At 44.2% G+C, this 24,717-nt stretch overlaps 1 protein-coding gene across 1 annotated transcript; it reads right to left on the minus strand.

Annotated features, from left to right (window-relative positions):
• Nucleotides 1-12,683: 12,683 nt before the first annotated feature.
• Nucleotides 12,684-23,629, minus strand: LOC125536970 (uncharacterized). Its single transcript, XM_048700261.2, has 10 exons — nt 23,426-23,629; nt 20,604-23,297; nt 20,271-20,385; nt 20,076-20,170; nt 18,108-18,346; nt 17,582-17,668; nt 17,007-17,106; nt 15,497-15,710; nt 14,272-15,393; nt 12,684-13,443 (listed from the first exon to the last, which is right to left on the minus strand). The coding sequence occupies exons 2-9, from the start codon at nt 23,226-23,228 to the stop codon at nt 14,369-14,371; spliced, it is 4,500 nt and encodes a 1,499-aa protein (XP_048556218.2). The 5' UTR covers nt 23,229-23,297; nt 23,426-23,629; the 3' UTR covers nt 12,684-13,443; nt 14,272-14,368.
• Between the last annotated feature and the right edge of the window lie 1,088 nt (nt 23,630-24,717).

Consider the following 24,717-nt stretch of genomic DNA (forward strand, 5'->3'; position numbering starts at 1 on the left):
GGTACTAAGCGCATATGAATGACTTTAGCTTTGATCAGAACTAAGCTACAATCCCCTCTAGGGTTATGCCAGTGAATTAAGCTGCCAAAGCGGTCCACAGATCTATGCATATAATGATAAGTCTGGTAATCATATGGAAATCCAATGTACAAAAGCCAAACATCAGGCCCATAAGAAGTCAGACGCATATTCAGGGCAGCATCATGCGGCACAAGTTACACAATGGTGTTCCCCTTCAACAGTAATGTCAATCTGAAAACTTGTTCACACAACATAATCTCGGACAAGCTAATACATAAAACCACAAATAGCAATGCCTAGTTGATGCAGAGCATCCCATGGACATCACCATGTTAAGAGTCCATTTGGCAAGTGACACGTGCGACATCTACTTCATACATACAAAGGTGAATCATCTCCTTTACACGTGTCCACTTGTACCTCTCGAGGATGGTATACTACTTGACCCCTCTCCCGTGTGCATACATAGGTGTGAGTGGAGCTACACATTCATCGAGGAGGAGTCCAAGAAGAAGAGAACATCTACACCATCCAAGAGGGAAGCCTGGAAACGGAGAAGGAAGCGCCAAGAAGAAGGCAGGAGCTCGCAGGCGACCCCGTGCGCATGGGCCCCTCCGACCCCGTGCACACGGGCCTCCTAGGCTGGCGGTCCTAAAGACCCCATGCACGCGGGTGTGTACCATGCCCACGGGCCTCACGGACCCCATGCGCACGGGCTAAGGCGCCAGGTCTCTGGATACCCCGTGCGCACGAGCTCCACTTACCCCGTGTGCACGGGGCCCCCTGAGTGTTGTTGCGGGCTTTTCCCATGTAATCCCATTTCGCCCCTGCTTACCCCTTCGTCCCTTGGACCTATATATACTCCTTCCCCTCCTCCATTTAGACTTAGCTAAGAATAGATCTAGATATTAGAGCTTAGCTCATGTATCTCCCCTTGTGGGTTTCATCTTGAGAGAGAATACTCCATTGGAGTTCAAGGCCTCCATTGGAGAAAGATCCCTAGGATCGTCAAGACCTCCTAAGGGAGAAGGATTCCCCTTGTGAATCATCAAAGCATCATCTCCTTTGGATTTGAGATGAACTCTACCCTGTATCTTTCCTTTTACTGTTCATGTACATTGTGGATCTTGTGTGTTTGATTGTCTAATGGATGTGTGATTTGGACTTGTTCTTGAGTGTTCCTCCTCTTTTCCCCCTTGTGTTCTTCTTGTTCTTGGGGATTGACCCTCCAATTCGTGAAAGATCTCCACTTAGGGTTCCCCCCTACAACATCTTGGTATCATGAGCCATGGTTTCTCACGAAATTGGAGCCCCCCTCTTTGTTTTCTAGCCTAATTTTGCTTGTTCTTACCCAATTTCGAAAATCCCCACAAAAAGAGCCATACCAAATTTTTTGTGATTTGAAGTTTCTTGTGAGTTTTTGTTGATTTTGATCCGTGGATCTGGTGTCTATCAAGTAGATCTAACTCCTATTGCATCCCCATACCCTAATTTTTCTTTTCCTCGTCGAATTTGACAAAGAAATCATGAATTTTCCGCCTACCCTGTGCCCACGGGCTCCTCAGACCCCGTGTCCACGGGCCCCTGATAGTCCCAGGTGACCCCGTGTCCACGACCCTGTACCATGCACACGGGACCCCGTGTCCACGGGGCTTTGACCCCGTGTGCACAGCCCTCCCAGAAACAGTCGCGCACGCTTAACGTTTTCGACCATAACTTCCACTCCCGAACTCCGATTTGGGTGTTCTTTGGCTCATTGAAAAGCTAGCGACGTGACCGAGCTACTCATCTTTATTTTACCACCATTTGACTCCATCAAATTGTTCCCATTTTTTCATATTTTGCATAGGCCCTACGCCATTACTTCCGCACCACCACATAAAACCTCCGCAACCTAAACCATTTTGGTTCTTATGGTATTTGTGGTTGGTTGAGTTGTGATTTGAGTCTCCTAAGGTGTTTTGGATACTTAGGGACGGTTACATATTCATCAACCACCAGCGACTTGTATCGTTCCATCAACTACATCCACCACGACATTCCGCATCGACGACGACCATCCATCCTTTGAGACCATCTTCAACTAGAAGCAAGGCCGGTTACACACGACTTCGTGAAAGGTTAAGTGTGACGAAGGTATCCATTCCGTCATAAACTTTTCCTTCATTGCCATTACATCTTGATAGCCCCATCATCTTTGTGAATACCTTCATACCTATTGAGACTAGCTATCCGAGTATTGTTGGGCTTCGCAAAAACTTGTGCACCATAGTGATACGATTGTTGCATCATTGGATATATCGTATAGTGTAATTGCTTATTCCCGTGCATATCTTGTGATACTTATCTCATGTTTGTAGTTGAGGCTCAAGAAGAAAAGTAGAAAGGAAGAGAAGAAAAAAAAGATTTTAAGCAAGAAAAGAAAGATCATAAGCTTATAAGCAAAAGAGAGTTGAGCATGATAAGAGATACTTGTGCATGAGGATACATGGAATAGGAAACATTTAGCTTGCATACATATAGGTTGGTGCCAAGTGGTGAATCGTGCCCAAGTGTGCAATCAAGCTAGTGCTCTCCTAGTGTTTGTGCAACATGAGCTTAGTCTTCGTTAGGCAATTTTGTATTGCTCATCCCTATAGTTGCACAAGCCCCATTATCCCACCGTATGTGTTTGTTTATTACCCTCCTCTATATTTGCGATCTCTTGCTTTGCATTTTGAGTCCTTCGGATATTTCAACATTTACAATATCTTGGACTTCAATTTGCATGAAATTTGTGCCACTTGTCCTAACCAAGCCACTCGATAAGCTTTACTTTGTAGGTGTGAGTGAACAAGTCTGGTACCAGTTTCACTATTCTTTCATTTCACATTGAGTGACACAAGATACATCCTCAACTTTGGGAAAACGTAGCTTGGTATTGTTTATCTCATTTCTTACTCACCTTTGCTCGAGTCTTGTGATGGATAGGCAAAGCACATCATCTCCGGTCTACAACGACGACGACGAGTTCGATGCCATGAAGAACTTCATCGACACCAAGATGGACAAGCACATGGAGGAGCTCAAGGCCCTCGTAAAGAACCACAAGAGGTCTTCCTCATCTTCAAGAAGACGCTCTAGTGCAACGACTCTCGAGCTACCATCTCCGGCAAGTACACAACGGCGTCGACACCGAAAAGACCACGAAGCTCAAGGCCATCAAAGGTGTACCAAAAGAACGGAAGAGCAGCCTTCCGAGAGCATGTTGGCTTCTCTGTCAACCCCGTGCACACGGGCCCTCGACCCCCGTGCACACGGCCTCCAACATCCCCTTGCGCACGGGTTACAGAGCCGTGACATCAACACCAAGACTACGGCTTCTTCAACACCTTTGGCATCTTCGCCAAGTGATTTCAAGGCATCTTCGCCTTCGGATGATGTGCCATCTTTGGCCTTCATCCATGACGAGAGTGATGATGTGCCATCTTGGGCCTTCATCCACGGCAATAGTGATGTTGTGCCATCTTCAGCCTTCATCCACGACGAGAGTGATGATGTGCCATCTTCGGCCTTCATCCACGGCAAGAGCGATGATGTGCCATCTTCGGCCTTCATCCACGGCAAGAGTGATGTTGTGCCATCTTTGGCCTTCATCCACGACAAGAGTGATGATGTGCCATCTTCAGCCTTCATCCACGCCAAGAGTGATGATGTACCATCTTCGGCCTTCGTCCACGGCGACGACTACGAGATGGTTGAGCATGGGATTTTCCCTTTGACCACGGTGACATATGATGACTTGAGTGTCTTTTGCTACCATATTGAGAGTGAGAGTGACTCCACCACTAGCTCCATATATGATGAGCTGCCCCAATTCCTATGTGAGGAGAGCCAACACCACCACCACTTGAGTGATTTGAGTGACTCCACCATATGTGACACCATGCGCACGGGCGTGTACCGTGCCCACGGGCCTCATGGACCCTGTGCGCACGGGCTAAGGCGCCAGGTCTCTGGATACCCCGTGCGCACGGGCTCCACTTACCCCATGCGCACAGGGCCCCCTGAGTGTTGTTGCGGGCTTTTCCCATGTAATCCCCATTTCGCCCCTGCTTACCCCTTCATCCCTTGGACCTATATATACTCCTTCCCCTCCTCCATTTAGACTTAGCTAAGAATAGATCTAGACATTAGAGCTTAGCTCATGTATCTCCCCTTGTGGGTTTCCTCTTGAGAGACAAGACTCCATTGGAGTTCAAGGCCTCCATTGGAGAAGGATCCCTAGGATCGTCAAGACATTCCCCATGTGAATCACCAAGGCATCATCTCCTTTGGATTTGAGATGAACTCTACCTTGTATCTTTCCTTTTGTTGTTCATGTACCTTGTGGATCTTGTGTGTTTGATTGTCTAGTGGATGTGTGATTTGGACTTGTTCTTGAGTGTTCCTCCTCTTTCCCCCTTGTGTTCTTCTTGTTCTTGGGGATTCACCCTCCAATTCGTTAAAGATCTCCACTTAGGGTTCCCCCTACAACACTAGTGGATGATCATCTACCTCGGTTTGCACAAATTTGGACTCATGGAGTAAGCCAGTGATTACCTCCCGTAGAGCAGCTTTCTGATGGAAGGGAACATGGTGATTGACCTCTGCAATGGCCAGAAAATCATGGTTGATGGGCAGAACAGGGTGCATCACAACATCGCTATGCACCACCCGATCTTGAGGACCCAACTCGATGGTCATCCCCATTGGGATGTAGGGGACGACTTCATCGGATAGTTCACCATGGCTGAGGGGGGGAGGGTGCTCATGAGCTCGGGTGGTGAAAGGCAGAGTACTGATAGAGGAGGGAGGCGTATCGGCACCAGCCTTGGTTTTGGATCTCCACACTCCTTTTTCGATTGTCCCTTCTTCCAACAGGAGGACGCCATGTGTCCCACCGATTGCATGTACCACATCGGACGATGGAGGAGCAATCAGAGGCAGGTTGCTTGAATCGAAAGGGGATAGCTGAGTTAAGGCCAGTCCTAATATTATTTCATCTATCAGACGACTTGACCAGACCTGATGGGGGAATACACGAAGAACTAGACAAGGCATTAGTATCACCCTCCAATTGAGATGATTTGACGTGATCCTCATCCATAGTATCATAATTTGGACGACAGTTTCCTGGCGTCCAGATATTTTCTTTCCAAGAAATGGGTTTCCACCAAAGATGCATACATCTAATCTTGCCACAATAAATAGGCAAATGTCCCAAATAAAAACAATTTCGGCAGAAGAATTTTGATGGGCAAGAAACTACAAAATGCCTATCAGAGAGGCATAAATTGCAAAAATGGCCCATCAACGCAATTGGGCCTTGGTGTCTGAAAGGTCAATGTTTGATTTTGATTATAAATTGCAAATTGGCCCATCAGCACAATTTTGATGGGCAAGCAATAATGTTTTTATTTGTTGATTGTTATTTTGATTGCTAGAAATGCTTGTTGGAAGTGTTTGCTTATATGAATGCAATGTTTGATTAAAATAGATTTCACCGGAGAATGACTAATAGTTTTATCAAGTTATTTCTGAGAGCGATAAAACTTCATCAACTATTACGAGGCAAGTTCACTTTGACCATATGTTTATACCTATATTTTATTGCATTTAGTGTCACCATTTCAACAATTCGTCCAGTAGTTATACTGAATCTTGTAGTTGAGTAGAAGCATGAGGTAGGAACCCACACCCCTATTACTAAGCCATGGGAACATTGTTTATCTTTGTTATGCTATGGTAGACGAGGATTGGTGTGAGTGTTCGTCAGTGGTGTGAGAAGGAGGACTTTACGTCAATGACGAAAACTTCAAGATGGCATCTACAAGGCCTACATTTTCAAGACCTCAAGACCTCGATACACGAGACAAGAATTCATTACACACTACTTGGTGGAATGGTTGGAGGTAGCTGAGGATTTACTAGGGGAATTACCTAATATGAGTTGGGGAAGGCTGGTATGCGGAAAGTTCCACCCAAACTCAAAGAGACGAATGAATACTTCATGCCCGGAAGCTTACCTGTGCAGCCACAAGTCATTTATGGGCTCTGGCTTGGTTGATCATCTAGTGACTCTGACTGGTCCAGTGCTACGAGAGGTAGATGAACGGTAAGGTTGGATGGGCACTGGCGGTAGTTAGGGAAACTCTTTGAAAGACCATGTTCCGGTCATCTTGTTCTCGAACACCATGCAGTGCGAGAACGAAAAAGGAGGGATTGAATCTTATGGGTAAAGTGCACAAACTCTGCAGAGTAAAACCTAATCGATTAGCCGTGCACAAACTCAAATCGTCCGTAACATATAGGAGGACTTGGATCTATGTGGGAACTCTCAACACCATACCAATAATTAATTGTGAGCAACTAATAATTATGGGCTATGGGACATCGATGTGCTTGTTGCTCAAATAAAATAGGAAGCCTCATGGTGGTGTCGTGCCGGGGCGAAATATTTTTGTAATGTAATGCCGCGAGAGTGAGGATTGTAACTTGATCGGTGGCCTCGACTCTAAAACCTTCTTCTTATTCAATGAAAATGGCAAGCATTTTGCCTTGTCCCAAGATCAGTACATATTTGAAAACTAAAGGTTCCCTTGCGAATCAAAATTTTCATGTGGTTTGTCCACAGGCGGGTGATCCTTACCAAAGATAATCTGCTAAAGCAACGATGGGTAGGTAGTGCACGGTGTTGTTTTTGTGATCAAGACGAAACAATACAATGCCTCTTCATAGATTGCCCTCTCGCGAAATTACTTTGGCGAACCATTCATATAACCGTTAACATTACACCACCAGCTAGCATTGATGCGTTGTTTGGGACGTGGCTAACTAGAGTGCAACCTGCTATTGTGTCATGTATTCGGATTAGAATATGCGCGCTACTTTGGGCTATATGGAACTGCAGAAACGATATGATATTTAACAGACAAAACACTTTAAATTTCTTGTAGGTCATTTTTAGGGCTACGACATGAATCCGTACGTGGTTGTCACTCACTTCTATGGACTCCAGTGAGCATTTGGCTACTGGGTGCAACCAATGGGAGATGGTAGCACGGGCTATCTTCAACCGATTTGGATGGCGGTCTCATAATAGGATAGGTATTTAGTCATTTTGTCCTATTTTCCAGCCGGTTGTGGCTATGATTTTACTTTGCTTTATTTTTCTATTTGCTCGGTTTGTGAGCTGTACTTGGATATCAGACCTTGTTATTTGCTTCCACTTTTTTAATAATATGGCCGCATGCATCTTTCGGATGCAGAGGCCGGGGGTAATCCTCCTTTAAAAAAAAGCTTTTTGCCTTGTTTCAAAAAAAACAAAGCAACGCCGTAGCTGAGATTTTGCGCGAGCTCATGTGTGCAGGAAGCGTCGACAATGAGCGGCGGTGCTACGAGGCCGCGTGACGGTGAGATAGTGTTGTTGTTGTGGGCGGGTGGTGGGTTGCTGCGACCAGATCAGCAGTTGTGTAGTATGCGCGAAGCGCGGCCTGTGAGCCGCTACGGACAAGGTCAGAGGAAATGTGAGTGAGGCTAGCTAGCCATGTTAGTGAGGGACGCGGACATTGGCTGTTTTCATGCGGACATTTTAGCCGAGATCCAACAGCCAGAGGAAATCAATCTACGGCTCGCCTAGCATCGGTCATTGATGATGAGATGCAGACCTTCTTTTGAAGGTAACGAGTGGAAAAAGAAAAGAATATCCATATCACATTTTGGCCGACAACAAATTATATGTATATGGCCTTCTCGATAAATCATGAGTGAACATGCAGCAACGCGAGGTTGGTATTTCAACTTCCCATTCCCATATGATTCGTGCAGTTCGAATACATCAGGCGTGTGTAATGAATTCCATGCACCGTATACAACTTGTATGACTTGCAAATTACCTCTGGCCTTGCTAGCAGACAGCCCAGAATGCAGCTTCACGCATTGAAAGGAGATGCGCATTAACTATATGTCAATCCCAACAACTATGTGCACCATGCTCCCCTCAGTCTTCTTTAATACATGGCTTGCTTATTTCCGCTGCCCCGCACAAGCTCCACACCTCTCAAGAGCCGGATCCTCTAACTTAGAGAAGGGAAGTCACGGTGCTACAGTGCTCATCTAGTATAAAATGAAGAAGGAATGTTACGGGCTATTAGCAGGTTATTTACTTTTGGTAACTACTATATATATATAAAAAATCCAAAATTAATTTTATCTCGCCATCAACTTGTTTGTATGTAATTACTATGAATGTGTATACTAGATCTGTAATTTAAAAATTAATTTAAGTTATTTTAGACTTAATTGTATGGATTAGTAGAAAAAAAGTTAAGGTACTGTAACTTTTATAACATTCCTTCTGTATGTTAGAGGATCCGGTTCCCACCTCTCAATGTCTCACAACAGTTAATTGACTCCTCAAGCATCTCTACAACGGACACAGCCATGAGGTTGTGTTTTTTTAGCAAAATTCCTAATCTCGGGCTGGCCTTCATGAGAGATTATGTTGTGTTCGAGGATACCAACCACCCAAGAAGGCTGAGAAGCAGTAAATAAATACTCCACTAATCCATACTCTCAGAGCACTTAATTATCTAATATCCTAATAAAAGGGAAAATAGAACATTTAACCGTAGAGTTATTTACCCAAAATTATTACACTTGGGGCTAGGATAACAACTTGATATCACATTTGAATCAGAGCACAAAAAACCACCGAAAATGCGCCTAATTTGTAACACGGAGCACTGATAATCTGATAAGCTTGCAAAAACAGCGAAACTAACAAGTTGGGCCCACATGTCGGGCTGACGTGGCGATGACTAAACGCTTTGACCAACTGATGTGGCAAATGAGATGCAGGCCCCACCTATCAATGACTAGACGGTCATCTTCTTCCCATATCTCTTTCTTTGAGGCATTCCATCGAACGGCTTGTGGGTGCTAATCATTTTCATCTCGCTGGAGAGAGTGAGCAGCGCTAGCACGTCCGCCTCTCCATGGAGTGCCGGCGGCCGCGCGCCGGCCAACGAGCAACGGCCAGTCCCGCCGCACCGGCCGACGAGCAGCGCCCAGCCCCGCCGCGCGCCCACTCCGACGAGCAGCGCCCAGCCCGCCGCACGCCCAGGCCGACAAGCAGGAGTCCGCCTCTCCATAGAACGCCGACGACCACGTGCTCAGGCCAGCGCGCCGGCCAACGAGCAGCGCCCAGCCCCGCCGCGCGCCCAGGCTAACGAGCAGTACATGATTGGCCACGGACGGCGGCGAGTGTGCAGGCCGGCCCGCCGGCCAACGTGCAGCTCATGGCCCCGCCGCTCGCCAAGGCCGACGAGCGGTATAGGATTAGACGCAGACGACGGTGAGTGTAAGCGCGGTAGCGGGAGAAGTTGTGACGGCGGCCGCCGTGTCCGCTTGTTGTTCGTGGCAGGCTGGAGTCGCGGTGAGGCGTTGTAGTCAATGGAGTCCGGTGGCTCGTTTTTTGAATTTTCTCGCCGTGTTCCTCCATGGCAGGCAAGCTCCAGTGTCCGCCATGGACAACGCCGAGCATGCTTGCGCCCGCACGTATGCCTCCCACTTCAGTCATTCGACCATAGTGCCCCCGCACTCGCAGCTCGCACGAGCGCATGCCTATAGTCCCTTGTGACCATGGGGAGGAGGTGCGACGGCACGCATGGAGGCTCATGGCCGACGCCATGGCAACATCGCTCTGGCCTACGGCTGCCCACAATATGTTTGTTGAAATGCCCAGAGAAAAAGGAGGAAGAAGTAAAAAAGAAAAAAAAATAGTTGAGTCATTGACAGGTGGGACCTATGTCCAAGTCAGCATATTGTCCATATAAGCACGCCACGTTAGCCTGACATGTGGATCCAACTTATCAGTTTTACTGTTTTCGCGGCCAAATTCCAGCATCAGTGCTCCGCGTTACAGATTAGGCACATTTTTTGTGGTTTTTTGTGCCCTGATTCAAATGTGGTACCAAGTTGTTACCCTAACCCAAGCGTAATGGTTTTGGGTAAATAACTCCTAACAACACTACTCCATACTCCTCTAACCCATACAGCAAACAGTAAAACTACTCTATTAATCCCCGTCGGGGAAGCTTGATGCCATGTAGATCAGGACCTTCTCGTTCTTGGTTCTCTAAGTGGTAGGTTGACAAAAAGAAGTTGTTTTATTTCAGGGAACTTTGATTTTGCTCTAATGCTATTAGCGCAAGTTTAGAACCAACTTTCTGCTTGCATAATAGGAGGGGATGCAATTTTCATCTGGCCTAAAAAAGGTAGTTGGCCAAACCTGCTATTCAATATAAGGTTTTTTTGTTTGACAGCATCAATACAAGATTGTTTGTGAACATGAATAGCAAGTAAGAACCTAGTAGCCAAAACTAGAGCAACAACCTTCAACATCCGACGAACTAGGTCCCATGCACTAGGTTGACGAAGGATCCATGATGCAGGCTGGGTGAGTAACTTTTCCTTACTAGGAGCGGGCACCATTTAGTACGACCCAGGTCACGAACGTTAATTACACTGACCGGTAGCCTGATTAACACTGACCAGTAGCCTGCAGCCCTGCCTGACCATATACACACCAGTCTTTCTCCATCAAATTTAATTATAGATGGCCAACGTCTACTGAGTTAATGTTGTGTATTCACTCACTTTCCCTAAGTATTGCCACAGTATGCAGTTCAGCATTACATTAAGTGCGATTTTTTTAGAAAAAGAGGTTAAACCCCCGGCCTCTGCATCAATCTATGCATTTAGCCATCTTTATTAATTATTTCACAAAGGTCTGATAAGATCGTACATCAATTCATCTGCAGTCATCACTCACACCTATAAACTTGATAATGTAGAGTGTTTTCACTCCCCATGTCTAAAACCGATATCGTTACCGAACCATCCACATAACGAATCGGAACCAACAGCCGGTGCAGCCTACCTAAAACGCACACTACTTACATACATTTTAGAAGTTGCCATCATCATCGGACCACTGACCCATCTTAAGAAGAGAGATCCACATCATTCTTGCCAATCCGCACATCCGTCGACGCCAGCACAACGCCCAACGGCGCCACCACCCTACGCTCGTCCGTCCAGACGTGAAGACTCTGGAAGATCCGTCGTGCATAGCACCTGCCAACCAGGCATGACTCAGTGTACCACCTGTCGACTAGGCATGACTTGACAGCTCCACCGAAACTCGGTGCAAGACGAAGCCGCTCCACCTCCTGCCTCTGTCTTCCAGCGTTGCTCCGCAAACGATGGCCAAGAGAGAAACGACACCATAATACCGCTATCGTCCGATCTGGAAGACCGGATCCTAGGGTTTTCTCCGAAGCAGCACAAGTGGGTCGACAACAGTTACACGACGATGCCTTCATCAAGGTAACGGCGCAAAACGCCGCCACCGCCCACCAACAACTCGGTTTTCACTAGTGACTATGTCTCCCAGACTCGGTAGCGGAAACTAGATGACGAATCTTGACATCCAACCACCCAGGCGTATGCCGGCCACCTCTGACGAAAGAGATGACCACCATCGCCGGCTGCACCGATCAGAACAAATCTAATCAAAGGTGCCGCCGACGCGGCCACCAGGCCCTCCACGCCGCCACCGTCAATCCAAAGGCAGATGGTGCGCCGCCACTGCCACCAACCGCAATATTAAGTGTGAATACATGGCAGCAACCGTCGGCCAGGATAACATCCTCGCGTGGTACCATGTCCCAAAACAAAAATCCGCATCCTAGCCTTCTCTATTAATTTCACTGATTAATGATTACTTTCGCTGTGGTTCGTATTTTGACTGGTAAGCTAACAAAACCAAGGATGTCCATGTTCAACCGTGCATTGTCTCCAGCAAATCGGCCAAAATTTCATGATCGTTCTGGGGAAGTAGCATTGTTGATTTGGCTGCTTTGCGGTTTTCTTTGCTTTTACTAAATTGCGAAGTTACATGCATTATAATCATCACCAAATCAATATTTCATGTAAAATAGATCTCCTTCAACATCGGCACATAACAAACAGCAGCAAGGCACGCCTTTGCTTATACTCCCAAAATTGATATCGTATTTTAGGATGAAGGAAGTAAGTTCCCATTTAGGCCTCCTTTGATTTGGAGGAATTTCATACGAATTCTAGAGGATAGGATTCTTATAGAATTTTTTCCTTTAGAGCCCTTTGGTTCATAGCAATAGATTCCTATTCCTACATAGGATTGGTTCCTACTCTTCACATTTCATAGAAAAATATAAATGCGCCTAGACTCAATGTAAAAATTCCTTTGATGTCAACCAAATTACATCTCGTTTTCTATTCCTACTCATAGGATTTGAGATACATGCCATTTCATTTCCTACAAAATTCCTATTCCTACAATAATCCTATCCTATGAATCAAAAGAGGCCTTAAAGCTCATTCTCAGACACATAGCCAGCTGAACTGACCTCATGTCTGGAACCGAGGAATTGACTTAAACATTGCAGGAATTAAAAAAAAAACAGGCTGTTGTCAGTATTTGAAAAACTTGCGAGCTCCATGCTGAACCTAATCATGTCTCTAACGAGCAATAGCTCACTGAAGCATCATCCAGGACACCGACTGAAGCATCAACAGAAATGACAGATTGTACAGATGACAGATCTAGGAGCAATGCTGCGAGTCGCAGCATCAGCGCCTAGCGAATGCAGCATCGATTGGTTTGTACTTCCATGGCGATTGTATAGATGTGTACAAGGGTAAAGCAAAGATCTATACCCTGAAACATACCTCCTATTGAGGAGGTGGGCAGAGGTTTATAGGAGATGATAGAACTCGCAGATACTGTATGTACACAACAACAAAAAGAGTGACCCAGTTGGGGTGTCACTCTGATGCGACTAGGTGCCTAATAAAAAAACTAGCAAAGCTTCGTCATCTGATACAGCCTCCAAGAAGCCACAAAACTCCTGAATCATCAACAATCCATGGCAGTGAGACATAGACCTCGCTACTTGGGTGTAGAGCTGTTGCCACTCCCCTCCCATTACACCAGATGATGTAGTCTAGCTCATTTATTTTCCGACAGCTAATAAACACAACAACTGATTGCTAAATTGCTAAAAAAGAACATGGTCATCCACTTCCAAGGATCATAGTCATCCATCCACAGTAAAATTGGCATACATGCGATGAAAACATTATCTTACCAAAAATGTCCATTCATCCCAGCCCGAGTATCTCCCAACAGTTCTTTAAAGAAACGACTGTAGTCAGAATTAATGTCCCATGAAGTTGATGGCTAGCAAAGTATTCCTTGGAGCCAGCAACTTGATTGACTATCCCAACAAAACATCTCATCGAATCCAAAACTTCCAGAAATGTGGCATCTCCTTGTATGCTCCCTGATCCCACCTATTCAACAAAGTTATCAGTCAAGCAAGCATGACAATGAGGCAGATGCATCTAGATGCATCTACACAAAAGATGGTCCAAAATATATTTGAGTTGCTGAACTATTATCAAGCATGACAATGAGGTAGATGCATCTGCACAAAAGATGGTCCAAAATATATTTGAGTTGCTGAACTATTATCAAGACCCAAAGTGATCGGACCCTTCCCTGGACCCTGCGCAAGCGGGGGCTACGTGCACCCAGCTGCCCTTTTCTTAAACTATATCTTCCATCTCATGTATCATTTTTACCCATACCATCCCAAAAAAGTACTCCAATTTCAAAAAGGATCGAGTGCATCTTAGCAATAACTCACATACCAAGGAAGAGTTAAGAGGCGTTGTTTAGGCTTCAAGCATTGGGGCTCATGGAGCCGCTGCTCCTGCATGCATCGACTCATTGTGCCTCGATTTCGTAACACATGTTATGATGTGGGGAAAAACATGAAAAACTAAGACAGGATACACTACGAAATGGAGGGAGTATATGAATTTTTAGAAGAAATTTGTCCTGGTTCTGCACCATATATATCCAGCTACACGGCTAAGAGTTATGACGGTTTTGTTGCACAAGAAAAGCATGGGAATTCTGAACCGCGGGATTGAATTCAGTCATTCCTACATAACAAACATTTAAATACATTTGGAAGACCAACTATTCCTATTTGCACTGCAAGTTCAAAACAAAAACGAGTGCATATTTCCTGCCATTGATATGACAGTGTGAAATTATCACATTTGCATAAGATTGTGTCTATTTTCAAGAAAATTGTCTCCCTAGAAAAATACCTTCAGCATATTGTAGCACCAAATGTAGAACTCATGCATTAACAGGGTCTCTAGAAGCTAGGCCATCTTTCATGCTACTATTGCATACTCCATCCTCTCAATGAAGTTGACCATCCCCACAAGTTAGAGTAGGCTTTGCGGTAACTTCACCATTGAAGTCATCTGATTTTTCAAGCGCCGAAACTGTAATGCCTGCCCCATTAGAGCTCTCGACTATAGCACCCACTTCGACTGTTGCAACCTTAACTTCACTCTTATCACTCTCAACAGAATTTGTTTCATCCAGTGATCTCTCTGCTGATACTACAAGATCAACTGCAGAATGACCATTGTCTTTAGTAACAGCAACAGCATAACTAGTTACACCACCAACAAATGCTTTATTTTTAGCTGCATAGGCATCTGTTGATCTTTCATCTACTAGAACTTCCAAATATTTAACTTCTAGTGAGCTTTGCATATCACCACCATCAGCGACAATAGTTTTGGACTCGTGGTTATCAGGCTTTCGACCCATAGTGACTAAAGGAACTTCAGTATTAGCAGGAACTACACAAGACTTCTTATCTTCTTGAGTATCAAAGCGGCCAGAGATGGAACTGGAGCTGAAATTAGATTCAGGTCTGTCTTTTACGAGAACAGCATCAACAGAATGTACACTAGGTGGGCAATTTTCATATTTCCCAAGCTCATCAAATGAACATGGGCATGGATCCACTGTCACTGGAATAGCCTTTGAATCTGCAGAACTGGAGCTAGATTTATCTTCAGGCTTCTCTTCTACAACAATCTTATCAGCAACCAATGTCAAATCTGTTTCTGCATATTTCACTTTTTCCGTAATGTCAGCTAAAGCCTTGCAAGGCATGTCATCTTCACTTATATGCAAATTAACATCAGCTATGGAAACTGGAGAAATAGTTTCTTCAGTTTTTTCTTCAGAAACAGGAGGAAGGTTAGATGCCAAGCCTGAAGAGCCCTCAATCAAAGCACAAGTGTCATGATCCTTAGTTTCAGGATAACCACCCACAGCAAATTCTTGAGAAACATAAACAGGTGTAAGGGATCCACTTGCTTCCCCAAACGTTTGAGAAGCTGTCTTGTCACATTCAACGGCATTAACTGCATGAATAGGGAGCAATGTTGAAATATAAAACTACGGAATTACAATACTCATAACAGGGAAATCATGGAAAACAATTCTCAAAATAGTTTGGATTTTGACCTGTCACAGAAGCGGTTTGTCGATTCACTTGAGCTGTTAGCAACAAGCGCTTCTCCAGAAGACCAGTACCATGGATAATCAAGAGATTAAAAGACTTCATTTTTTGCTTCTTCATAGGGCCAACAGGCTTAAACCCAAAAACCGTAGTCCAGGTCTTCTGCATTTCGGGTATGGCAGGTATTACTAGTCTTCGAACATTAAGAGAGCAAAGGGCCTACAGAAGAATCAACCCTAAAACATGTTAGAAATTCATGTGAAACAAAACAATGCAAACACAGTTAGAAGGACTTCCTCAGCTGATAAACACAAAGCTTAAAGCCTTAAACTTGGCTTCGTAAGTAAGCAGTAAGTATGAAAAACCAATATCAATCCCTTAATCCAACAACTAAAACTCAATACACTTGATGCTTTTTCTAAAATGACTCTTGTCGCTCATTAAAAATTAAGACAAATTAATGCAACTCCATAACGCATGTCTCCGTTACACGGTCACCATTATGCAACAGTGCTACAAGGATGCACACCAATAACCAGGTCGCAGAACCTTTCCGGGAGAAGCTTCTACCTTCCATTAGGTCATAACCAACGCAGGGTGCCAGGATTGATTTCCTGGTAGATAGGCAATTGGGCCATCGATGTCTGGGATGGCATCGACTCAAAAAGAGGTGTCGGGCGCTTGTTTCGTTTTCATGCGGGGTAAAAAGCTGTGTGCGGCGGCCAACTTTGCTAGCGACCGTAATTATCGTCTACAATTGAAACAGAAGGCGCTCAGATGATTTTTATCTTATTTTTACGATGTTTATTCGTTTTCCCTAAGCGCCGATATAAGTGTTTAGCGTTGAAGATGGCCTTGGGTTCCTCAAAAAAAAATTGAAGATGGCCTTGGTAGCTTAGGAGCTAGCAACTGTGCAGTTACGAGTCCAATCCTAGTCACATTTCCCTTTTTCTGTCCTTTTTCTTCAGATTTAAAGTTCAAAACAACTCAATGCAGCTCAAAAAAGCATACTCCCATCATTAAAAACAAAATCCTGGTGCCGACCAGGATTTCTGGTTCCAAGCAGTAACTCTTACAATCATGATTTTGAAATCCAAACCCTGACTATAATGTACACTTTGCAGAACAACTATGCATTCATCAACATGTCTGTCAGTTCTTGCTCAAAAAAAAACATAGTCAGTTCAGCGTATAGCAGGTATAATAGGTAAGAAATGAAAGGTCACATATTGAAAGTATATATCACAAATACAAGCTTGCCTGACAATTAGATGAACAAATCAATCAAGAAAACATACTGCTGTTGTTTACAACAAATACAGGAACAAATGTACAAGAATATCATTAGCCTACTATAACAGGGTAGAAATTTTCACGGAGACGATCGATGCAAGAAATCTTAATTGCCCAAGGAAAAATAGGGGGGAGGGAGGGGGGGACAAACTCCAAATGCCCATATGCACATGTGACATGGCTGTGCAACAAAGATCAGAAACAAATGTCAAACTAAATTACCGATTCAATTGCATTGAGCAGTCGATGGCACATCCCTTGGCCCCGATACATGCCCCTTGTGCCTATGAATGGCATTTCTGCTAACTCAGTTCCATGAATCCTGATTCATGTAGAAGAGATAAATTAAGCACTTTAGGGCTGTGAAATAACATTGATAAATGCAGAACATCAAAAAATCATGTATCATGCCATCATGAGTACAAGTTGGTCTCAGTGCCTCAAGAATGGCCTACGAATAAATATGTTCATTCTTGGAAAATCAGACATCCAATTGCAATCCAAACTTCAATATTTACCCCCCCCCCCCCCCCCCCCCGATCCATATATTGACTATCGCTGATTTAGTACACACTAAATCAGCGACAATTAATATGCATCGGAGGGGGTAACAATGAATGATTAACTTCCCATCCTAAACACAAATCTCAGGAGATAGATGTAGTAGGAAAAGTATTAAGTTGAATAATCATGACAGAACTAAAGTAACATAAAATGGGGATGGCTAAGGCTCCAATAATATCACAAAAGGCTATTAATCGAACAAAGTGTAATAGTGTATGCATATAAAAGTTTACCTGACAGTTGCCGCAGATATAACTTCTTCTCCACGCTCCAGAATAAATGTATAGAAGTCACTAAAATTTAAACGATTGAAATCCGACCTGCCATATCATATTACAGGATAAATGACAACCTTAAGAAAGAATGGCCCAGGATGCTCTCGAAAAAATTAAATTCTTACTGCACATAGGCACAATCTGCTGATCTTTCTTACTGGCATGTATTTTCCCGGAAAAAAACATGTGCTTATGGACTTGGAGTAACAATGAAGACTAAGAAAACAAATACTCAGCTTCTGAATGTATTACGAATTCCATCCTAAGTGCACCTAGTGTTGGAAAATCATACAGCCAGGGACTTGGGACTAACAGAAGGATAAGGGAATAACATCATGGCTGCTGGGTGTATATAACTTCCATTCTAAGCACAGCTACGTCTGGGAAATCATATATATTCATACATATAACCACAAAGGATCATTTCATTCACCTTGCATCGTTAAAATAAATCATTCAGATATTTTTCTCATTGTATACTTACCCACAATTGTATACGACATTGTGAATTATATTAATCCCACTTCTCTCATCGATACGTGGCAAAAAGCACTCATTCATAACTGAGAAAGCAACAGCTGTCTTTGAGTTGCAATATACAAATTCTGCTTTCCTTTTCATGGGTGCAGCCTCACTTTCAGCAAAACAGCGAACCAGACTCCAGGAAAATCCGGCTTCCATATTATTCTTGAACCCAAGAAGCTTTTTTAGTCGTTTATAAATCTGTGTTGTTACGAAGAACAGAATAGCCTTAGTGACCATGCAATCAGAATGAACACAAGAATTTAAATAATAACAAATACGACATTTTCACCAAGGCGGCACACCAATTAATGTGATCAATAAGTATAGGTTCTCCAAATTGATGCGATATGAAAAAATATCAGAGCGATTGAGATCTATGGATATATTATTAACTTGATGAGATTTGTCAATACTCGTGCTTCTATAGAACCTCTCAAGAGTGAATTTGACCGGAAATACACAAGAACAAAGTAACAATGAGCAGATAATGATTACGATTACGACAAGCAATTCTACATGCCAGCCAGGAAGATTCAAAATGATAAGAACAAGCAGTTAAGCCATAAAACTTAAATGCACCACATTAGAGATCTGAAGAGTGAAATTGACCGGACATACACAAGAACAAAGTAGCAATGAGCAGATAATGTTAACGATTACGACAAGCAATTCTACATGCCAGACAGGAAGATTCAAAATGATCTATACTAATATAAAAAGACTCAAAGTGGCAGATCCAATTAATCTCGGCCATCAAATCATGTCAATCCAACGACCTAGACTGCTTCAATGTCGAGCGTGCAACACGTTTAGCGTGCAATTAATTTTATGCCAAATATAATGCTAATCAGATAATAACACGTAGATAATATCCTACTTAATACCCGCATGCACTTAATATACTTCCAAATTAACATGCATTGCACGTACACATTGAGGCCTCCTTTGGTTTGTAGGATTTTTGTAGGAATTCTATAGGGTAGGATTTGCAAAGGAAAAATTCCTTTGAAGCCCTTTGGTTTGTAGGAATGGATTCCTATTCCTATGTAGGATAGGAATCAATCCTTCACATTTTGGAGGAAAAAAAACATTAGCCTAGACTCAATGGAAAAAAATCCTATCCTATGCACCAAATGACATCTCTTTCTCTATAGGAATTGACATGCATGTCATCTCACTTCCTATGATTTTCCTATTCCTATAAAATTCCTATCCTATTAACCAAAGAAGGCCTGACTAGTAAGGACAAGCAGTTAAGCTTTAAAATGCATCCAAAAATTAGAAACATATATTAAGAGCTGGTGTGTGCAACCGTAACTACATATTCTGCAGACAGTACAAGTTCAGAGGTATACACTATGGTGAAATAAATAGCCAAAAACATCAATTTCACAAGAAACAAAAGTAGCCAAAATCATAATTTCATCACTGGATTCAGTGTGGCATATTCCCAGCATACAGAATTAGCCTAAAGTGATCTTTAGTTGCCACCAAAAGAAAAGAAAAAAGGTATTAAGAGGGGCTAAGAAATGTGAACAAGCCAATACAGGTTGGTTGAAGTTTTTTTTCTATATCTATATACTAAGATACAAGACTTCAGCTTTGACTTGCCAAATTATCAGCAAAATTGGTTTTTTGTTCAGTCAGGGCTCAACCTAGAACCTGTAACATAACTTTATTGATTTCTTTAATGGAAATTGGCAAGGGCTGGATGCGTTGCTCCCTTCCACTATAAAAAAATGTAAACCATTGAAGCCTGTGAAAAGTGACACTAAGTGTGCTAACCATAGTTAGCATAAGCAAGCAGGCAAATGTTACTGTGGCAGAATGGAAGGGGACAACAAGATCAATTAATAAACTGGTCCAGGCACATACCAAGTAATTATTGCCAAAAACCGAGAACAGATAACAATTATGTATTTCATACCTTTCTACATCCTGGGCTGCAGAAGTGATCAATGGAGGCACCGGGTGGGGTACAAACGGAGCCCCTCTCAGTTCCAGGTGTACAAACCTGGTGATCTGAAAAACAACAATGTGTAAGAAATTGCCGGAGTGCACAAACTTGTGTGTGTGACCGCGTGCAACCAAGCACGTGTGTGTTGAGAGGGTTGAGCCTTACATTTTCTTGAACATTGCAAGCAAGAAAGCAACTCAGTGAAAGACGGTGTCATTTCTTCAGCAGAGCTGCAGAATTTGCATATACAGCTACGACAATACCAATCTCCAGAAGGCATCTGCAGAGGCATTTAGCACAAATATAACTATCAGCATAAAAGCATGAGAGAACAAACAGAAGAGAAATTACGAGAAAGAACTAAGTAAAATAAATAAATCAGCATAGCATCCTAGCAAGCAACTCTTTTAAAAGTGCTGGGGCTCAAATCAACTGGAAGGCTATAAGTGATAGCCCAAATGTTCAGATAATTGTTAACCCAAATACTTGTATGTTCACCTCGATTCCTAAGCAAGCCACATGAAAAGTTGAAGTACAGCGATCGCAGCAGAGCAAGTCACCGCCATCACCACAAATACCACAAGTATCATCATCAGGATCATCAGCAGGATCTATCTTGTAAAATCCCTTCTTTTCATGTTGTGATTGCGTATCCCATGCATCAAGTAAGCATTGCAACAATGGAACCCCACCATCTTCTAGGAAGATGTTTGCATAAGGCTGATGCTCTTTTGAACCAGCATGAAGTTCAAACTTAGCAGCTGTGAGAATCTTGGAACAGCATCCGCAGTAAATACCATTCCTGGTAATTCTACCATCTAATATTGCCTGTGTTCCTTTTTTGTCCATGTATTTGACCTTCGCATCTTGTGAAACAACACCCAGATCTATCATCCATGATAAAACCGTCCTCTTCCATTTATATGGAACGTAGTTACCCATGCCTTCCATATTACGAGCACTACCATGGACAAGAAGTGCACATCCCAGATGCTTGGCTTTTACCTTCTCTTTGTTGTTCTGGTACTTGTTTCTAGAACTTCTACCAGCAGAGGCACCTTTTGAGTTCCTGCTTCTGTTGTCCCCTCCCTTCTTCTCAGCAGAATGTTCTTTTTTGCCCTTTCTTTTCCGCACAATTCTTTGTAGCATTGCTAGGTCCTCTTTTGATATGGCATCAAAGGAAGCATCTGCAACACCTGGTCCACCTGTAGGGTTCTCATCCTGTGAACTTTTCACTTGCTCTTGGAACACTGCATAAGCCTTTGTGATTGACCAATAGCTACTACCTTGTGGAGAAACATACACAGAATCTTCATAATCTTTATCTTTCCGAGGCCTTAGATCAATTGTCCATCCGTTATGTAATAGTATACCTTTAATCTGATCCCGGAGTTTCTGCTTAAGTGCACTACGAGGTCCTCCCCTTGGTTTCTTCATCATGACATGCTTCTTGGGAGCAGAATCAGATGTGCCTTGCAGATCAGTGACTTCCAATTTTACTTTCTTGGATAAATTCTCTGGTGAACCTTTATGCTCAAGCAATCTCTTCTTCTCATTTTTGTGTTCACCAAGTTCATTTTTCTCATCTTTCAGGCTTGGTGAGGGCTGATGATTGCCTTGTGAGGAGATCTTCGGCTGCACCTTTGAACTTTTCTGTTTCACAGTATGGCCTGAAGAAACTCCCACTACGCTTGGATCGCTTCTCCTCAATATGACAGAGGAGACCAGCTTTCCAGTAACTTTCTTCCCACCATTTAAATCCCGCTTTTGGGACTCGATCAGAGCACTGCTTTTATCCTTATCCTGTTCATAGCCAGTAATGGTCTCTTCATCCATCCTACTGTTCCTCGACGGAAACTTGCCAGCAACAGCTTTTAAATCCACCATACAGTTCTTAGTCGCGACCTTGTCATCGCCGCTTCCTGTATCCATCTTACTGGTCTTCATCAAAATCTTGCCATCACTGGTCTCCCCCTCCAACTTAATGTTCTTGGGAATAAGGTTTTCATCAGTGTTTTCTCTGACCATCTTATTGTTCTTCGGAAGAAGCTTTAAAACACCACTCTTCGTCGGAATCTTGCCATCCCCAGCCTCCACCTTAACATTCTTTGGCAGAGTATTGCCATCACTGGTATCCCCATCAACATTCGACTTCTTCGGCAGAATCTTGCCATCGCTGGTTTCCCTGAGCACCTTATCGTTCTTTGGCAGGATCTTCAAAAGGCCACTTTTCCCTTGAACCCTTATAACTTCCCCTTGGACAGACCCAGCCAAGCTAGCCTTGTCAGTCTTCAGCAGTATGTGTTTCTCATGTTTCAGTGATCCTACTGGCCTCCTCTTGACATCCAAACTTGAGTCCTGCTCCTTGAACTTTGCCTTCGTCTCCTCCCCACGTTCCTGTCGGCCAGAGTCAACCGAGTTGCTCATGTCAGTCTTCAACGGCTTGTGTTTCTTACGTTTCAGTAGCTCTACATGTCTCCTCTTGTCATCCAAGCTCGATGCCTGCTCCTTGACCTTTGAGCCAATGGTTGCCTTCATCTCCACCCCACCTTTCTCATCAACTCGTCCAGCCCTTACCTCGGGCTTCTCGAACCGCCATTTTGGGAACCCTGGACGCAGCATTTTTGCTACAGTTACATCCTTTGAAGCACTTCCACCGTTTCCAAAAGCACCAACTTTGGCATCCTCGATTTTGCTCCTCTTGGAGTCAGGCTGTGAGCTACTCCTGCTGTTCTTATCTCCCTTATTCTTCTCTGGATAGTCTCCTTGAGTGGACTTGACCCTGTGGAGCTTGTCAGAACTAAGAGGCACCACTTTCTCCTCTGACAGGTCATCGCCATTTCGACTGCTGGCACTGTTAAGTTCATCTCCCTTGTTCTTCTCTGAACCATCTCTTTGAGTAGTTTTAGCCCCAGGAAGCTCAGAACTAGGAGGCACCACTTTCTCCACTGATTGATCACCGTTGCCTAAGGCGGCATTAGGCTCGTCTGACTTGTGCCGCGTCAAGAGGCAAGATTCATCCGCTTCAGAGTCGCTGGACTCCAGCAGCAGCTGTCTCTGTCTCTTCCGCCCTTTCGGCGCCACCACGTCCCCCGAGCCACCATGTTGCCGGTCCGAACCCATCTAAAACCTCCTGAAACCGATCCGAGAGCTCAAACTTGTCGCTCGAAATCCATTGCCCAACGCTCCACCCTGGATCAAAAACCACACGTCAGAAATTTTCTCAGCACCGAAGCTATCTGCGATAATCCCTCGACCGAATTACCGCCCAAAATTGGCAAGGGACGTTCTGGATCGGAATTCAGCGTGATGGGGCTCACCTGGATCGGGGCGGGGGCGGGGGGCGGAAGCGAGGAAGAGGTTGTGTTGCGGCGGCGAGGGATTAGGGTTTCAGGGACGGCGAGGCAAGGGGATTCGGGTGCGGGGGGAGAAGAGGAAGACCACGAGGCGATGCGCCGGGGTTGTCTGGCTGGCCGGTTCACCTGGTCCTCGCTCTCTCCGTCGGGAGTCCGGCTGGGTCTGCGGATTAATATTGGGTTCGGAGAGGGTGTTCGATACTAATTTCGATTGGATCGTTGTCTAATGCACATAGGACCCTGTCGAATACTCATGTGTCGGTTGAGTGTTGGGGGTTTCCGACTTCCCCCTCTTTGTCAACGAGGAATTTTTTTTCTAAGTATCAACAATGTTATTACTAACCTGGATGCAAAATAAAATAAAATTAGGGTACAGCTATACCATATTTTTATAGAAGACAAAAACAATTATAAATAACAACAACTTACTGCAAACAACAAGGGTAGTACGAACTCCACCTCGGACTAATCAGAATATTAGCCACCACAGTTGTATTACAAACACAACGCAAGGGGGCTAAACTAATCAAAAGATTAGCAACCACAATTGTATTACAAACACAAGCAAGGGGGCTTATCCTAACCAAATTAACAAGTCGTGTCTAGACAAACACCGGTCACCTCGAAGAGCTACAACTTCAACCAAACTTTTCTTGCCGACGTACGAGCCACCCTTGAATGCCTAAGGGGAGACGGTGAGTGGATAGCGGGACTCGGTTGGTCCCTAGAAAGTCATCATCTTGGACTCACCGACGACCACGTATATAACGCCCATGAAGATCAACTGTCGTGGTGTGCTTACGGCAGATTCCATGGGTAGGCTTATCGAACGTGGTTGGGGCCGGAGGACGTCGGAGGGTTCCGGAGGTGAGATCGGGGACAAGCGGAGAGGGACTCGCGATGTACCCAGGTTCGGGCTCTCCGGGGGAGGTAAATGTAACACCCCGGATATGACTTTCCCAATTTGTACTCCAACTCTTGCCGTTTCCGGCTTTAAGTTATTTTATTTTCTCGGGTTCGGGTTTTTGTCTCCGTGTGTGTTATCGTTGTCATGCATCTCATATCATGTCATCATGCGCATTGCATTTGCATACGTGTTCATCTCATGCATTCGAGCATTTTCCCCGTTGTCTGTTTTGCATTCCGGCGCTTCGTTCTCCTCCGGTGGTCATTTCTACCTTTCTTTCGTGTGTGGGGGATTAAACATTTCCGGATTGGACCGAGACTTGCCAAGCGGCCTTGGTTTACTACCGGTA

The sequence above is a fragment of the Triticum urartu genome, chromosome 2A (assembly GCF_056163025.1).
Source record: "Triticum urartu cultivar PI428250 chromosome 2A, HENAU_Tu73, whole genome shotgun sequence".
NCBI lineage: Eukaryota > Viridiplantae > Streptophyta > Magnoliopsida > Poales > Poaceae > Triticum > Triticum urartu.

Bases quoted from the DNA above. Each gene is read 5' to 3' on its own strand.
- LOC125536970 (XM_048700261.2), bottom strand. From the start codon at position 23,228: ATGGGTTCGGACCGGCAACATGGTGGCTCGGGGGACGTGGTGGCGCCG. The intron at 20,386-20,603 runs GTGAACATACAA...ATGCCTCTGCAG, and splicing joins TGGCTTGCTTAGGAATCGAG to ATGCCTTCTGGAGATTGGTA. The intron at 17,107-17,581 runs GTAAACTTTTAT...TACATGAATCAG, and splicing joins ATATCTGCGGCAACTGTCAG to GATTCATGGAACTGAGTTAG.